Genomic DNA, 12,192 nt, shown 5'->3' with positions numbered 1-12,192 from the left:
GCCATGTCCACGACTTAAACCATGGTTGGCCATGTGGAAGTCCAGTCCTTTAACCACCACCCCACCTGCCAGCGCCCCCCCACCCCCATAGCAAATTTTTATGAAGAGGGGTAAAAAAAGTATATCTATAGAAGTGAAGGAGAGATGGGAATTGAGGAAGACTTGAAAGTTTGGAGCCTTAAATAATAGGGTGGATGGTAATGCTGCAACCAGGAAGCTGGGGCAGGAACACTTTGAGGAAGCAGAAATCAAGAGTTGTTTGTACATGTTAAGTTTCTAAGATATCTTTCAGTTAATCACATTTTTTTTTTTTTATAAAAGAGAGAGCTTTCTGTTATAGGGCACATGTGCTCACCGGAAAGACATAGAGAAGCAGAGACAGAAAGCGAGAAATCACCCCTCCCCAGGGGTATGGCCACACCGCAATCCCTTTTCCTCCATTCTCCTCCAGGATCTTGGGCATGCACACACACAGTGTGAGGTTTAAGCCATCAGGCTCAGGACTTAAACCACGGTCATTATGCTATCTGCTGCTCCCTCATTCCGAGTCTTGTTGCCATATCATGACTTCTGAATAACAATAAATATTGCCACAGGTCCTTAAAGTTCACAATACACTTATGTAATAATTTATTTTAGAAGAGATTTTAGAGGTAGATATTGTTAACCTACTTTTTTTTACCAATAAATATGGCACGTGTGCTCGCCAGAGAGCAACAGAGAGGGGGGAAAGTAAGAAATCACCCTCCAGGGATAATGGCCACACCACAATACCTTCTCCTTTATTTCCTCTTGGGATTTTGGGCACACATGCACACTTGTCTGGTGTGTTTCTTGGGCCACTGGATATGGGACTTGAACGTCACAGTTGGCCATGTAAGATCCAGCCATTTTAACCTCAACACCAACTCCTGGTCCATTATCTGCATTTCTTAAATGGCAACTCTGAAGCATAGAAATGTTGCTTTTCCTGGGGCCAGTCAGTGTCATAGTTAAGGGCACTGGACTCCCACATGGCCAACCATGGTTTGAGTCCTGGACCTGGCGGCTTGCTTTCTCACCTCTCTGTCTCTGTCTCTCTCGTTCCCTCTCTGGTCAAATTACAATAAATAGTAAATTCTTTTTTTAAAAATGTTGCTTTTCCTTATTTAGTTAGTGGTTGATATCCATAAACAATTTCTTTTTTTTTTTTTTTTTGGAGAGATTTTTGCTATAGGGCACGTACGCTTGCCAGACAAACAGAGAGAGACAGAAAGCAGGAAATCACCCCCCAGGGGGGATGGCCACGCCGCAATCCCTTCTCCTCCATTCTCCTCTCGGGATCTTGGGCACGCATGCACATGCGCCTGGCGTGAGCTTAAGCCACCGGATCTGGGACTCGAACCGCGGTCGACTACGTGGGAGTCCAGCGACATAGCCATTATGCTAACTGCTGGTCCCGATATCCATCAACAGTTTATTTAACCTTCCTTTTTGGCCTTACCTTTTCTGATCATACCAACTTTATGTCAGTTTGGTTGAGATATTTAATGTCTGTCCTGAGCAAATGCTGGCTATGTTGGGAGGGAGACATATAAAGGGAAGGGGACAGATTAATAAACTTGGTCCTTGCTTTTTTTTGCTTTTTGTTTTTTAGTTGCCAGAAGGTACATGTGCTTGCCAGAGGAGAGAGATGGAGAAAGAACCTCCCATTGGGGCCTGGTCACACTATAATACCGTCTCTATTTCTCCATCCTGTCAGGATTTTGGACACGTGCACATGCACATGCATACACACACCCATCATGTTTTTTTTTTGTTTTGTTTTTGGAGAGGTTTTTGCTATCGGGCGTGTGTGCTCGCCGGAAAGAGAGAGAGAGAGACAGAGAGATAGAAAGTGAGAAATCCCCCCCCCAGGGGGATAGCCACACCATAATCCCTTCTCCTCCATTCTCCTCTCGGGATCTTGGGCACGCACACACACACGCCTGGTGTGAGTTCAAGCCACTGGGTCTGGGACTCAAACTGCGGTTGATTACAAGGGAGTCCGGCGACATAGCCATTACGCTAACTGCTGGTCCCATCAAGTTTTTTCAAACTGCAGTCAGCCATGAGAAATCTGGCTCCCTTAACCACTAGGCTGTGAGTCAGTCAATCAGTCCTTGCTGTTTTTGGCTTGTTTTTGTAAATGTGCCAGAGGAGACATGTGCTTGCCAAAGGCTGGGAGGGAAAGCATTGTCCATTGGGGTGTGCTCATGCCACAATCTCTTCTCCTCTACTGCTCTGTCCTTTTGGGATTTGGGGTACACACACAAATGTACCTAGCATGTTTTTTAAGCTACCAGGGCTGAGATTCAAACCACACAATTGGCTGTGTGGGCTCTGGCTCTCTTAACCACTAGGCCATTGACTAGTCCACCTTGCTCTTTAGGCTTACTGTAAAGCTTCCTTTTTATTAATTTATTTTTTCTACTAGTAAGAATGATAGCATCCCCATGAGGATCTTGATCCCACAATCCACCCCCCGTTTCAGCAAGCCCTGGTTATTTGCTCAGCATACTCAGGGAGGTCTCTAGACTTGAATTGCCAATCTCTATGGGTCCCCTAGAGTGTTGCATTGTATCACTGCACCACTATCCATCCCCACTTTAACAATTATTTATTTAGCTAGAGGGCATGTGCGCTCATAAGAGAGAAAGTGAGAAAGCACTCCCCCCACCCCCCCAAGAATGCCACACTGCAATCCCTTCTCTTCCATTCTGAGGATTTGAGGCATGTACAGTGTTTTCAAGTGGCTGCTGGGTCTGGGGCTGAATCCCAGTCATGTGGGATCTAGCTGCCTTAACTACCACATCACAGGCTCTAGTCCCACTTATCTATTTATTTATTTTAGGTTTTTGCCATACGACACGTGTGATTGCTGAAAGAGAGAAAAGGAGTGAAAGGGAAACTGAGAAATCATTCCCAAGGGGGGATGGCCACACTGCAATCCCTCCTCCTCCTCCTCTTGAGATTTTGGGCATGCACGTACACACACCCAGCGTGATTTTCAAGCTACCAGGTCCGGGACTCCAACTGCAGTCAGCCATGTGGAAGTCCAGCGCTTTAACCATGTCATCAGCTGGCTCCTCCAGTCCCATTTTTAAGGAATTTTTAAAAATTATGGATGTGAAATATGTGGTTTAAGGATAAAATAAGTAGTAAGTTGGATCTAATGGCTTGCATTTTAGCTCTCTCTCTCACTTTATCCCTCTCTGGTCAAATTAAAATAAATAAGTAAAAGTTAAATAACCCTTTAAAATATAGAGTCAGGTTTGGCCAAAGAGATTTATAAATTTGCATAGAATTAATATTCAGGGGCCAGCAGGTGGTGTGATTGTGGCACTGAACTCCCACATGGCTGACCAGTTAAGAGTCTTGGACCTGGCAGCTTGCTTTCTCACCACCTCCCACCCAGCCCACCCCACCCCACCCATCTCTCTCTGGTCAGACTAAAAATAATGATGATGAATAGAACGGTTTTGTGGTGGGAAATAGAATAGTCAAAATAGGAAGTTAAAGTTTAGAAAAAGCATAGCATGCCTTGTTGTCTGTGCCTTGGGCATAAACACCTGAATGGAGGAGAGCTGGCAGAGGGGAAAACATCAGACTAGCAGCAGGAGGCAGTGTCCAGAGTTGAGAGGTAAGTCACAATGAGTCTCCTGCCATTTCAGTAAACCACTCTTGTGAGACATTTGGCAGCAAAGGGAAGGGAAGGATGGAGTAGGGACTAGAGGTATAGAGGAAACGTAACTTGTTCATTTACTAAGACAAACTGAGCACTTAGCGTCTGCCCTATGCTGGGCACTAGTGCTACATGAGTGAACAAATTATCTCTGTTCTCTAGGGGCTCACAGTTCAGAACCTGAGTTTTCCCAAGTGAATGATTATAAACAAGCTACTTTTGTCATTTGTACCCTGTGTGTCCATCTCAATTATGGATGGAGTGATATTTCTACTCTGAGACATAGAGAGCAGCCAGGGTTAGAATTCTAGTTCCCTGACTTCTAATCAAACAGTTCTCCTTTCTAGCCAAAGCATTATACTCAGTACCATCCAGGAGAATAAAGATATTGGTAACAAAAGTTAGACTGTTACATAGAAAATTTTCCTGGCTGTTTGTCTACTTAAGAGTTGATTACTAGGCCAGCAGATGACATGGAAGTTGGATGGCCAACTGCAGTTTGAGCAGCTTAAAAAATCATGCCAAGCACATGTGGGTGTGTACCCAAAATCCTGAGAGGAAACTGGAGTAGGGAGTACAACAGTGGCCATTCCTACTGGGGGGTGATTTCTCACTCTCTCTGTGTTAAGCACACACACCCTATAGCAAAAACTAAAAAGAAAAAAAAATGTGATTGCTGTTTTATGTTTATTGCCAGTGCATATGCTCACCAGAGAAAGCACTCCCCACCCAGTGAGGTGTGGTCATTTCTCCATCCTGTCAGAATTTGGAGCACACGCTTACATGTGCCTGGCCTGTTTTTAAGCTGGCTGGGACTCAAATCACAGTTAGCTATATGGGATCCACTCCCTATACACAGTGCTCAACTACTATGAAATAGGCTGGCCCAGGTAGTGTTTCTTGGTATTAATGCTTAAACAAACCCAAACTAGTGGTCTTTGACAAGACCTTCAAGCCACTGAGTCAGATTTGGCCCTTAGTGTGCTTGTATCTGAACTATGAGGTACTATTATATTGGCCATATTGGTGAATGTAATTCTTCACTAGTTCATTTTATGAAAAACATCTGACAGATTGCCAATTAGTTCAAGAAGAATGAAACATTTCCTTCCATTGGGCTAGAGCTGTTCCCATCTCTGCCGTATTTGGATTTGTGCCTACTTTTTCCCTTTCCTAGCACTCTGGAGTACTGTATTTTTTCTTTTATTATTGTTTCTTCAAGATAATTAAAAAGTTCTATAATTTTCACGTTAAACATTCTTTAGATTAAAATACAGTCCTTTACTTGCTCTCTGGGTGAAAGAAAAAAAAACTTCTCTACTTTCAGGACTAATCTTTATTATTCTGTGTTCTCTAGGTAGCACCGAGCTGACAGGCAGCACCAACCTGATCACACACTATAACCTGGAACATGCCTATAATAAATTCTGTGGGAAGAAGGTGAAGGAGAAGCTAAGTAACTTCTTGCCTGACCTGCCAGGAATGATTGATCTGCCTGGTTCCCATGACAACAGCAGCCTTCGCTCCCTCATTGAGAAGCCCCCTATTCTTGGTGGCTCTTTTAATCCTATCACGGGGACCATGCTAGCTGGCTTCCGCCTCCACACAGGCCCGGTAGGTTCCTTTTGGGGGAGAAAGAAGGCAAGTGGGGAGGCCTAAAAGGCACTGAAAAGTGGTTTTTATGTCGTCTGTTACCTCATAACTTAATGAGCAAAACAGGTGCTGGGAGCAGGGGATTTCCTCCCACTATTCACCTGGACCTTCCTTTGGTTCTTTTAGTTGCCGGAGCAGTGTCGTCTGATGCATATTCAGCCTCCCAAGAAGAAGAATAAACATAAGCACAAACAGAGCCGCACCCAGGATCCTGTCCCCCCAGGTAAGTTCTTTTTGTTGTTTTTTGAGAGATTTTTGCTGTAGGGGCATGCACTTGCCAGAGGGACAGAAAGTGAGAAATCACCCCATACAGGGAATGGCCACATCACAGTTCCTTCTCCTTTCTCCTCTTGGGATTTTGGGCACACCTGCACATGCTCCCAGTGTGAGTCCTGGACTTGAACATCTGGGACTTGAACTGTGGTTGACAACATGTGAGTCTAGGTCCTAACCTCACACCACCTGCTGGTCCCAAGAAGTGGTTCTTTTCAGAGCCAAAACCCCTAACCTTCCAAATACAGTTCAACCTTCCAGTTAAACCTAGTTAACTTCCTTACATAGCCATGAACTCCCCAAATTTTCCTGAAGAAAACTGATGTACTGGGGTGTCTTGGGTAAGTAAGTACTTGGGACAGAGGCTCTAGCAGCACCTCTCTATTTTTGCCATTTGAAAACAAGCCATTATCCCTAACTATAGTGGTTTTCCTATAGTCGGAATTCATAGCAGTAGAGGATTTTTTAGTTCTACAGGTGATAGGCACCTAATGTCTCCTACAGAAACACCATCCGATTCGGATCACAAGAAGAAGAAAAAGAAAAAAGAGGAGGATCCTGAACGGAAAAGAAAGAAGAAAGAAAAGAAGAAAAAAAAGGTAGGGGAGGGGCCTTTCTTACAGCCCAGTGAATTTCCCTGTATCTCACTCATGTCCTAAGTAGAGTCCTTTGCCTCAAGTTGGCCCCAAGTTGAAAAAATCCAGGGCAGCTTGCAATTTTTTTCCATATAGCTTTGGTCGAATTTAAAGCTAGTTCTTGGTTGTTCTTACCCTTCCTTCTTTGTCTTCCCCAGAACCGACACAGTCCAGACCACCCAGGTATGGGTAGCTCCCAGGCCAGCAGCAGTAGCAGCCTTCGCTAACAAGACCACTGGGCTCGGCCAGGATGGCTTTTGTTGTACTGAACCTGCTGACAGTAACTGTCTTCTTGGACTCTTGGACATTGTCTTGGGGGCATCTACAGTTGGGGCAGAGGCCAGCATCTGGTGTCCTCAGCTGAGATTACTACATTAGAAAAGGGCCGTGCTTTGTAAGGCTTGGCCCAGTTTGCTTTTTCCAGGACATCTCTTCCTCTCTCAGGAAGTTTTGTGTCTTTCCCTTTTGTGCAATTTGTCTGATTTAGGACTTGATCTGTTAGGGGTTTTCTTACCAAAAAAAAAAAGCATTTATCAAACTGGCTAAAGTGTGGCTGCCTATTAAGAGGTAAGTGCCTTTCTATGAGAGTCAGGGTTTAAGATAAGGCATTCCTAAATAAGATCTGAGGGGATTTGAGTCTTGTCATTATATTATCTCATTAGCAGGCAGGGACACAAGTAAAATGAGATTGGAGAGCTTGGTCCAAAAGTGAGGCACAGGTTGCTAATACTTTTCCACAGCCAACACATAACACTGCCCATAATCTTGAAAACCAAGTGCCTGGATCATCTTCAGGTTCCTTCTGAAGAGTTGATATATTCAGGGCTCAGCTCTATGTTTTAGGTCAATTTTGTGTTGAAACAGAATAGCTGACTGAAAAAGCATCCACAATCACCAGTGTATTTCAACAAGATTGGTTCTTAAGTCAGAATCCTGTTATCGTTTGAAATGAAACCTCTGGCAAACAAAGGTAAATGCTTCTCCTGTCTTTATATGAACTCTTCACCTGCCTCCTTACGTTTACCTAAGGAAATGGAACTATTTGGCTGATACAAAAACATGTCTGAGCTTCAATAGCAACAGAAAAGGCAACCTACAATATGAAAAGTAAAATCAATCTCTTCAGGTTTTACAGCAGTACAGTTAACTGAAAATGATCATGAGAAAACCAAACTAAATAATCTGACTAAATTTAACACTGAACAGTTACAACTTTTGCTATGAACTAATGTGCATAGATCAACAGGTGAAAAACCATTCATTCAGCTCATTTTAATCCAGGATTTCAGAATAAGAGTTTAAAAGTAAAAGATTATGGCCAGTTTTCTGAAATTTAGTGTCTGAGGGTACCTGTCTAAAATGAGAATACCTTTTACTTTTGACAGCTAGAAGACAGTATCTTTTAACAGCTTTTCATACCTTGATTACTAGAGTTCATCTTTGGCTGTATCCAAAATGTTTTACTTTTCAAGACAAAATCCTTTATTAAGGAACAGCTGTGACCCAACTCAAGAATTCTGTAGGCTTTGAAAGGACCTGTTTTAGGTGGTTAATTTCACTATAGTCCTGCCTAGCCTAAAGACGGTCAAGACCAGACAAACTTGAGATTTTCTTTGTGATGACTTCCCCCCAGGGGCCATTCACCCTGCCTTAACAAGAGAAAATAACACAAGTCAGGGGGAGCTGGTTAGATCAGGATTTTTTTTTATTCCCTGTTGGTTTAAAATGGCTAATCAGAATAAAAAATAAAAGGGCCTCTGTGTAGAGGCTGGGGTCTCCCCTATTTAGAGGTTAGAACCCAGGTATCCCCTTAACCCAGCACCATACTGAGGTGGGCTTAGGGGTAACCCCAAGGGACAATTGGAGGGGCCTAAGCCTGCCACTCCTTCTCTCTATCCCGTTTTTGGCATATGATGAAAAATATTGCTTTTTGGATTCTTGGATTTTAAAATCATGTCAACTGTAAAAGCTAGGGGACATTGAGGGTGAATTGAAGAAGCCCACTCTAATTCTTCTCCCCAAAAAGAGTGGATTATTCAGTATTGTTTCTTAAGGAAGGCCAAGCTCTTTTCCTGATCTCCCTTACCACCACCAATGACACAGAGCTTTGACCCCTTTCCCGGGGAAACTAACTGCCAATGAGCCTAGAAAACTAACTTTTCTTTCTAAATCCTTTCCTCTTCTGACCAAGACCCCAGACTCACCTCTCCCCAGGTTTCTTTCCTGATCACTTAGCACCAATAGGGTGCTGTCTCCTTAGTTGGTAACAAGGACAAAAGAGGGAACCATGGGGGGAAAGGAAGACTTTAATGTCTCTTTTCCTGCTGGTCTGAAGAACAGGAAGAAGAAGATCCTCCTTATACATATCCCTCCCTCATTTTCCCATCCCAGGATAGATATATAATTTCTTTGATATTTATAATATATATATATATGTACACACACACCTGGTAACGCAGAAGAGGAAAAAAATAGAATCCGTAACAATAATAAAAAAAATTATTTCTGGTTTAAAAATGATCTGGTTCCCTCCAGGGCAAGCAATTGCACAAATGTCCACTGAGTCTGGTCCAGGGATTAAGGAAAGGAAGGTCTTAAAGGTAAAAGGGGGTTGCTACCCCAGTGTCAGGGCCCCAACTCTCCAACTCCCCAGCCCACTGCATCTTATAAAACGCTCCTCATCCTCTTGGAATCGGTGGTTTTAAAAATGTCCATGCAGGGGAGGGAAGCCCCTTGAGGGTAGGTGGCCACCTGGGGCCCTTTGGTGTAGGCGCAGAGGCATGGAGGAGGGGAGGCGCCGAAGGCTCACACCGAAATCTCATAGGTGGTACCACCCACCCCTGACACCTTCTTGACTCCTCCCCTTGTGGGGCTACTGAGAGGCGGCTGGCCTGGGCCAGGGGAGGCTGAGCCTATACTCTTGGGCTGCCCGTTGGATTTGCTGTAGGCGGTCTTGAGCTGTACTTCATCTCTGGAAAGAAAAGAGACAGATATCAGGAAGTGGGACACGACAAAGGGGAGACAGCTTAAAGAGAAAATTAATGTACTTTCCTATACAATTTTCTACATACAGATTTTCTTACCCAAATATTCTTTTTATTTTACTGTCCTGCTTAAAACAAGCCTTATTTCCTATATCTCCTATTTACTCCTTTGACAGTTACCTCTACTTGTTCTCAGACAAATACATGCTTTTAGGAAGTTAAGGTTAATGAAAATTACGTCTTGTGTCTTACTAGGAATTGCCCATGAAGGCAGCTGGCATGAATGTGGAAATGAAGAGCTCTGAGGATGTATCCTCCCCTGGTCTACCAACACTAGAAAGTACATGTGAATCCCTGATATTTTCTGTAGGGTAATATGCTAATTTTAAGTTGAGTGATGGCTAGGATGGTATTAATACTTACTTGGGTGTCAGTAATGGCTGCAAGGCCACTTCCTCTGTCTCAGAGACACCAGGTGGGGCTTTTTGGCTGCTGTAAGACATTGATCGGCCCAGGTAAGGGGCAGTTGGGCCTGGTTCAGGGGACCCTAGTCCCCGGCCCCTTAGCCCATCTGGTTTGCCAAAACGGGGGGCAGCTGCACGTCCCAGTGGAGTCTTGCCCAAGGGCGATCTCTTCGAATCATCTGAGGAGGAACTAGTACGAGGGGCATGGCCTGAGCCTGGTGTTGACTGAATGCCTGAGTCCCCCAAGCCTGGTTCTTCTTCACGGACTGGGAGTGGAGGTGATTGGCGCAGCAGCTTCTCTCGTTCCTGGAGGGAGGCCACGATGTGGCGTGACAGATTGTCATAACGGACTGGTGAGGGCTCTCGATGTGTTGGGCCAGTTGGCACCAAGCGTGGGTGCCTCTCAGCTTCCCGCTGCTGGGCCAGCCGGGCTGACAGGAAGGGAGAGGTGTAGCCTAAAGGTGGGTCTGGCTCAGGCCCTGCCTGCACTGACTCAAAATCAGGGCTGTCTGAAGGAGTGAGCAGGCTATCGTAAGATAGGCTTCCATTGCGTGTCTGGTTAACCAAGCTCTTATAAGAGGTGGAGGTGGTGCCCTCTGAACGAATGGACTGCAACTGGCCCAGCTCAAAGCCTGTGCCCTGGGCTGACTTGAGGCTGGAGGAGCGTGAGCCGCTGGACAGTGGATCGAAGTGAAAGCTTTTGCCAAAGGTGGGAGAACGAAAGCTCTCTGGCTCCAAGCTGGGCTCTGACCGGTAGCTGGGTTGGCGGCTGCTCTCTGCAATTGAAGTTGGCTCCTTTAAGCTGTCCCCGCGACTCAACTGAGGAAAAAAGTAAAGTAGGTTCTTAATGCGCCACTTACGACAGATGCTAGACCGCAGAGTCCAGGAATGCAATCAAACGCAGCATTTATTATGTGCCAGTAAAATGCTTACAACTTGTAGCTACATTAACAAGTCTGTAAGTTGAAAAACCAATAATATCTCATTTTAAGATGTAGAGGTTAAGTAACTTGCCAGTGGTGGCAGAAGGGGGTTTTGAATTCAGCTCTGACACTGTAATCAGTGCTTTTATCTATTATGCTACATTGCCCATGCTTTGGTAAAGGACACACTAAACAAGGAGATTCAATTTCACTAATGCCAACAATCAATAAATGCCCTTGGGTTTTCTTCCCTTTTTTTTTTTTTTTTTTTTATTTTTGCTATAGGGCGCGTGCGCTCGCCACAGACAGACAGAGAGAGACATAGAGACAGAAAGTGAAAAATCACCCCCTGGGGGGGATGGTCACGCCGCAATTCCTTCTCCTCCATTCTCCTCTCGGGATCTTGGGCACGCACGCACATGTGCCCAGCCCGAGTTTTAAGCCACCGGGTCCGGGACACAAACCACAGTCGACTACATGGGAGTCCAGCGGCATAGCCATTACGCTAACTGCTGGTTCCCGGGTTTTCTTCTCTTCTACTTTTTGTTCTCCAATCTTCTTTCCCTCAAAACAATAGGCATATGTTAAAACCCCACTTCTTGGGGACAGCAAGTGGCACAGTGGTTAAAGTGCTGGACTCCCACATGGCCAACTGCGGTTCAAGTCCCAGACCTGGCAGCTTACTTTCTCATTATCTCTTCTCTCACTCTGTCTCTTTGGTCAAATTAATAATTGGGGCTGGCAGGTGGCATGTTGGTTAAGTGTGCTGGACTCCCACATGGCCAACTGTGGTCTGATTCTCAGACCTGGTGGCTTGCTTTCCCTCTCTCTCTCACTCTGTCCCTATCTGGTCAAATTTAAAAATAAATAAATAAAGTTAAATAAAATACTTTATAATAATAATAATAATAACAAAATAAAGACACAATTAAAAAAAAACCCCACTTCTTGAGAGTACTCAGTACCTTGGCGCTGGAGGAATGAGGCATGGCGGCTGATGTACTGCTGCTACTGTAACCTGGTCGATACTTGTACATGGTAGGTGTGGGGGGGCTGTCCTTGCCCAAGAGACTGCTATCTGTAGGAGAAAAAGGCCCAGAAGGTACCACTTTACAAGTTGTTTTAATAAGTACTGGAGGAGGACAAGGTAGAAACACATACTCAGAAAAAAACAGAACTCTAAGAAACATGATTTTGCTGAAATCAAGACTAAAAGCTCACACCAGCCCAGAACTCATGGTGTGTAAGTGCAACAGACAGGTCCTAGGATGCTCTCTGACCTGTCTAGAAGAAGTTTCTGATAGTTTGTTCCACAAAAGTCCAATTCACTGCCAATAGCTAAGTGACATTTATTCTCATGGTGTTCACCACAACAAACTAATATCTTCCAGTCCCTGCCTATTTTTTCTACAGTTCACAAGTAACATTCTCACTTTAACTAGAAGGTAATAGAATCTCATCGGTCAAGGCAGCTCTTACCCTCATTAGTAGCCAGGCTGAGGTGGGTTCGCAACCCTGTGTAACGGCTCAAGTCCGGCTTAGGAGGAGGTGGCGGTT

General features: G+C 44.6%; 2 protein-coding genes across 3 annotated transcripts in view; one reads left to right on the top strand and one right to left on the bottom strand.

Annotated features, from left to right (window-relative positions):
* The window catches only part of MED19 (mediator complex subunit 19), a 10,061-nt gene extending 2,828 nt beyond the window's left edge, over positions 1-7,233 (top strand). Inside the window, exons 2-5 of the mRNA XM_006160822.3 lie at positions 5,061-5,317; positions 5,483-5,579; positions 6,134-6,228; positions 6,423-7,233. Of these exons, the coding sequence (XP_006160884.1) occupies positions 5,061-5,317; positions 5,483-5,579; positions 6,134-6,228; positions 6,423-6,491 (518 nt within the window). The 3' untranslated portion in view covers positions 6,492-7,233. The remainder of the gene's footprint in view (positions 1-5,060; positions 5,318-5,482; positions 5,580-6,133; positions 6,229-6,422) is intronic.
* A 994-nt stretch (positions 7,234-8,227) lies between these two features.
* Positions 8,228-12,192, bottom strand: part of ZDHHC5 (zDHHC palmitoyltransferase 5) — a 39,168-nt gene continuing 35,203 nt past the window's right edge. For both annotated transcript variants that reach the window (XM_006160820.3, XM_006160821.3), the window contains 4 exons: positions 12,115-12,192; positions 11,601-11,713; positions 9,672-10,531; positions 8,228-9,235 (listed from right to left, as the gene is read on the bottom strand). The exon at positions 12,115-12,192 is cut by the window's right edge. In XM_006160820.3, the coding sequence (XP_006160882.1) occupies positions 9,070-9,235; positions 9,672-10,531; positions 11,601-11,713; positions 12,115-12,192 (1,217 nt within the window). In that variant the 3' untranslated portion in view covers positions 8,228-9,069. The remainder of the gene's footprint in view (positions 9,236-9,671; positions 10,532-11,600; positions 11,714-12,114) is intronic.

The sequence above is a fragment of the Tupaia chinensis genome, unplaced genomic scaffold (genome assembly GCF_000334495.1).
Source record: "Tupaia chinensis unplaced genomic scaffold, TupChi_1.0 Scaffold000709_1, whole genome shotgun sequence".
Classification (NCBI taxonomy): Eukaryota; Metazoa; Chordata; class Mammalia; order Scandentia; family Tupaiidae; genus Tupaia; species Tupaia belangeri.
The sequence above is the reverse complement of the archived record's forward strand: the minus strand, read 5'-3'. Positions and strand labels throughout refer to the sequence as shown.